A 5,599-nucleotide genomic window follows, 5' to 3' on the forward strand; every position below is an offset into this window, starting at 1 on the left:
ATTTACATTTGAGAACAAATATGGGATTGTCCAGTTTAATGAAGATGTACAGTAATTGAAAAATGTTTTGGTATTTTGATGTTAACTTTAGCTAAAATTAAAATCCAAAAGGTTGTTTTCAACCATCAATGTGTATCTTAGCAAATCCACATTGATAAATTTTTCTGATTCTCTTTGGACTTCTCACATTTCCATTTTCACAACCATAAAACTCAATCCATATTCATTTTTAATACCAACACGGAATTTCATGTGTCTCCTTTACTCATTTCTCAACTGGCGTTCTAAGGCTTAATAAGGGACCACATATTATATCTAGGTTGCGTACAAAAATTATTTTTTGATTTTGAGAAGAGCATATCGACGGGTGAATGGAAGAACTTAGTGTCTGATTTTTGTTTCAAGAGACGTTGGGACGTACGACGCGTCGTATCTCACTACGGTTCCAAAACATGGCGTATCTAGCTTGTGGTTGAACAGACGTAGTATTTCGCTCGCAGCTTCAAAAGACGTATCTCGTTGACCGCCCAAGAGACGTCGGGCCTTTCTCGCGGTTCAAAAAACGTCGTATCTCATTCGCTGTTTAGAAGGCGTCGTACCTTGTCCGCTGTTTACGAGCAGTCGTATCTTGTTCGCAGTTTAAGAAACGTATCTCACAAATGTATAATTTTTCAATCTGTAGCAAATTCTCAATAAAACAGCACAATATACTATATTTAAAAAATAACTTCTGAAATATATGTAAATAATTATTAAAAATTAATTATGCTGCTGACAGTAAAGAATATCTTCAAAAATGAGATACAAAATATATTTCTGAAAACCCTACGGCTATAACTTTACATAGTGGCCGATTACGGAGTCCAGCTAGAAGTGCACGCTATATTTTTTCTCTTTTTCGGGTAACTAAAATGCACCCAAATGTCCAGGTTGGTCAACTACAGAGCCCAGTTGGTGCACTATATATTTTTTTATATTTTAAGCACCTGGTGTGTAATTGATCTGGCCACAAAAAATTAACTAAACCATAGCTGTCCCTTTATATGATCCCAAAAACCCAATCCCAAACACCCCAAACCCATCAACCCCAAGTCTACAACCCCCAGAACCACTAACTCCAAACCCACAAACCCCAATCCTACAAACTTGAAGCCCACCAATCCCAAACCCATAATCTGCAAGCCCAGAAACCCTAAGTCTACAATTCCTAACCAGCAAACCCTAAGCCCATCAGAGAAACGGATAGTTTTCGTCTCAAAAGGGGGAGTTTTCGGATACTTTTCACGGCTAAGCGACTTTAGCGATTATTTGCGGTTAGTGGTCAACTTCGATACTTTTCGTCTCAAGCTCGCTCAACGGATATTTTTCGTAAGATGAGTTCGAATCGGAGTTTTTTTGGTGAGCAACTTCTCATTTTCTATTGGGTAACCAGTTTCTTAATTTATTTTCTATATTATATTCAGTTATGCATAAGTAAAACATTAGTAAATCATTTTGCAAGATATTCTTTATTGTCAGCAACATAATTAATTTTAAATAATTGTTTACAAATATTTCAGAAGTTATTTTTTAAATGAAGTATATTGTGCCGTTTTATTGAAAATTTGATACAGGCTGTAAAATTATAAATTTGTGAGATACGTTGCTGAAACTGCGAACGAGATATGATTTCTCGTAAACAGAGGGCGAGGTACGACGTCTTCTGAACAATAAACGAGATACGTTTTTTGAACCGCAAAACAGGCACGACGTCTTCTGAGCAATGAACGAGATATGACGTTTTTTGAGCCCAGAGAAAGGCACGTCGTCTCTTGGGCTGCCAATGAGATAAGACGTCTTTTGAATCTGCGAGCGAAATACTACGTCTGTCCAATGATAAGCTAGATACGACATGCATTGGAACCATGGCGCGATACGACGTTTCTTGAAACAAAAATCAGACACTACGTTCTTCCATTCACCCGTCGATATTCAAAAATCCCTCAAAAATATCAATATGTAAGTTCTCATACGAAATAAGCTCGAAAACATACATGATAAAAATTATTTTTCAGAATATGAATATAATATTATTATTCAAACACAAAAATCGTGCGCAAAAATATCGGTAATAAATTTGGTGACAAGTAGAGCAGTTTCATACAAATGAGTGATGTTACAAAATAAAAGTGCAAGATTTATTTACGCGCCTTACCTGTTTATTTTTATTTCTTTATGTTTGTAAAAATTAAAATCCTTTTGATCTATGTTTTTACAGAAACACTAGCAAATTCAATAAAACGTAAAATTATGCATCTGCCGTGCGTCGCATACATCACTTTATGTCTATAACAATGACAAGAATAGTATACTAATAAATTAGTCACTATTGCCACTACAGAATAGGCAAATATTTTTTATTAACTCACAATGACATATGTGACCTAATAGGAAAAAAATGAAAGACCTAATTAAAAAGTCCGAAAAATACATCTAAGATGCAAAGGTCCCCAGAATGTCCCAACAACTTCCTAAATATGTTTTAAGGACATTGGTTATTTTCCGGAAGTTATTTGGTTTTAATTTTTAACATCGAATAAAAAATACAAGCCCTTATACATAGTTAAATAACACTAATTTAAATAGGCTACATCGTAATTCACTAAATAAATTTTTTGACAATTGTTTTATAATTATATATACCCGAAAAGACTTCCACTAAATTAATACCAAAGTTCATTTTTAACAATTTTTAAATACTAGGGTAAAAATCTGTATATTATTCTGAGAAAATATAGTTTATTTTCCATTGCAGACTTTTTGATTTCAGACAACGCAGTCTTAGGTCCAAACGAAATTACATGATTTTACGCTTCCACAACTTAATAATAACTAATAGTTATTGTTATTAACGAATTTTATTTTCTAAAACTAATCTCAATACGTCTCTGCATTTATTTAATTCACAAGGTACTAGGCAATATTATAAAATACATACACACATTGATTTATAGCGATGCAATAAATTCTTTATTTTTCTGATTGGGATATATGTATACAAGAATTTAACGTTTGTCTTTGAGAACTCGGCTCATAGTCTTCAGAAGTGTAAACTTCTCTCCTCCACAGTGTCCACTGAAATCATCTCCTTCTATACTATCTGCGAATACCCCACCAAGCTGCATGCGCTTAGCATATTCAGCCTTCAACTTGATGGACCTAAACATAAATATTTAAATTAAATATCCTTATCTTTATTCAAACATAAATTTGAACAAAATTGTATGTCAAGACTTACGCAACATTTTCGTAGGCAATCATTTCCTTCCTTTTGGATATGTATGGAACTTGCTGTTCTTTGTCCCACAAAGTCGTCCACGCACGATTCTTTTCCCATGGACAAGTATAGTAATAGCTTGTGGACGGTATAGAATATTTTGGATCTACCACAACTGGTGCGTCCCTACCCACTATTTTTGGATTAACTAAAGTATAGTCAATTCCACTAAAAGTAGTTCCCAATATTAACTTGTTTGGTGGTGCACCTTTTGAGAGCCAGTATTTCACAATGTATTCCTGAAAACAAAATTTATTATAAAAAATCATCACATGAATTTAGAATTTATCTAGAAACTGGGTCACAAGCTACTTTAGTTTTTATAAATAATTCCCTTATATTTTTTCCCTTAATAATGAATGTTAAAACTGGTGGTCGTTTCTTTTTTTATAAATGTTAAAACTTATTTCATATCTATTTAGGTGAAGTTGTATTAATTATAACGATTGAAAAGTGAAATTATATAAGATTCTGAGATTTTGAGCCATAAGAATTTTCTTATTATGGACAGGGAAAAGCGGCTCATATTATTCTATTAGAAGCTAAGGAAAAATAGGTTTTTCTTGATAACAATGGATCAAAATAACCTTTAGCAATGTTTAGAAAGTGGAAATTTGATTCAAAATGACTTTGTGTCTTTTTTTAATTGTAAAAGTGACCGAGTGCGGAGAAAATATACAAAAGAAAAGAATCGCTTGTTCTTACGTATATTTTAGACTTGTAAATTAGGTCGGACTCTGATCGGTAATTGTGTTCTTTTTGCCTCATTTTTGACTTTTCGCAAGTAATAAAATATCACATGTTAATTTTATAATAGAAATTGTTTACAAAATCAGTTGTTCATTCCAAGATATGAAAAAGCACATAATTTTTTACGCAAATAGCGTATCTTAATTATTCAAAATTGTTTTCGACATAAGATTTCTTTGGGCTAACAGTTTTTTCTCGATTTTCTCAGTTCGATTAAAATTGGACTTATGTATCTTTTTATTTTTTTCTGCAGTATTTTTATGTATAGTAAAATAATTGTAGAAAAAGAGGCGCTCTTCTTAAAATTTTACCTATTTTCTTGAAAAAAAAATTGAAGAAAAAGAATCCCGATGTCAAATAAAACACGAATATCACAAAAACCTACGCTTTGTAAAAAAATATGGCTTTGAGATAAACTTTTTTAGATTCTTTTTCCAATTTGCAGGTGATTTTCGAACGCATTAATAATAAAAAAAGAATTTAAATAATTAAACGGTGTAATATGCGTCTTCTTTTGTTTTAAACACAAAATGATATATCTAAGTCCTTAATCATTCTGACATATTTAGCTGAATATTTGAAATAAATGTGAAATATATCGATTTCAAATTATCTACCTGAACATTTACAAATCTAAAAATATCATCTTAATTTCTTAAAGAACAATACAAAAAATATTATGAATGATAAAGGCTTATAAGCAATTTTAGATGTAAGTACTTTAAATTTAAGTTTTTTATAATAATTTCAAGGTCAAAGGTTCAATCAAGAAAATATTCAAATTGTTTTTTCGAAATCATTTAACATGTAACTATTTGGAGATCGAATATGTAATATTTAAAGAATTCAATTTTTTTCTAAATACCTATAATCTGATTTAATCTGAATAAACAGAAGGATTTTAAGTCGCAGATATTTGTGGCAAACGATATTAATTTTATCAATTAAATGAGAAAATAAACAATTTTTTATTTGTAACAATTTACAGATTTTTGAAAATGTTAAATGCTTTGAAAATGACTAATTATAATTCTCCTGTTTTCTCTTACTGCTTACTGCGCCCTAGGTTAATTAAAAAGAATGTGAATAAAAGTACTCACAACATTCAATTTCCGTTCTTCCGCATTTTCTTTTGATGAATGATATAGTGGAGCAATATGACCAGCTTTCGGTCTTTTCACAGTAACATCAGGATTTCCGTGGAAATCAAATGCCCTCAAGATTATGAAGCTGACATACTTTGATATTTCTTTAATATCATATTTGTTAGCAGTCGATTCGTAACCATCAACGGATAAAGCTAAAATTAAACCGTGTTTGTCGAATTTTTCTTTGAGCGCCTTCAATAGTAAAACGAAATTATGCTTACCGGAAGCAACTGCATTATTTTCAGCTAGATATTGCGATTGAAGTTCGATACCATTCAATTTATATTTTTGCAGAAAGGCTAAAATATTATCAACAAGTTTTCCTCGCAGCATGGGATCAAACAATATTCTATAAAGCGACAAAAATCAATATGTTTAGTTTTTA

The 5,599-nt window shown here is 31.4% G+C and overlaps 1 protein-coding gene across 1 annotated transcript in view; it reads right to left on the bottom strand.

The window, feature by feature from the left end:
• Positions 1 to 5,547, bottom strand: part of LOC117170817 (acidic mammalian chitinase-like) — a gene marked incomplete at its 3' end in the record, with an annotated part of 70,729 nt that extends 65,182 nt beyond the window's left edge. The window contains exons 1-3 of the mRNA XM_033357858.1: positions 5,167 to 5,547; positions 3,278 to 3,555; positions 3,050 to 3,198 (exon numbers count right to left, since the gene is read on the bottom strand). Coding sequence (XP_033213749.1) covers positions 3,050 to 3,198; positions 3,278 to 3,555; positions 5,167 to 5,547 — 808 coding nt within the window. The remainder of the gene's footprint in view (positions 1 to 3,049; positions 3,199 to 3,277; positions 3,556 to 5,166) is intronic.
• Between the last annotated feature and the right edge of the window lie 52 nt (positions 5,548 to 5,599).

The sequence above is a fragment of the Belonocnema kinseyi genome, chromosome 4 (genome assembly GCF_010883055.1).
Source record: "Belonocnema kinseyi isolate 2016_QV_RU_SX_M_011 chromosome 4, B_treatae_v1, whole genome shotgun sequence".
In the NCBI taxonomy this organism is placed as follows: domain Eukaryota; kingdom Metazoa; phylum Arthropoda; class Insecta; order Hymenoptera; family Cynipidae; genus Belonocnema; species Belonocnema kinseyi.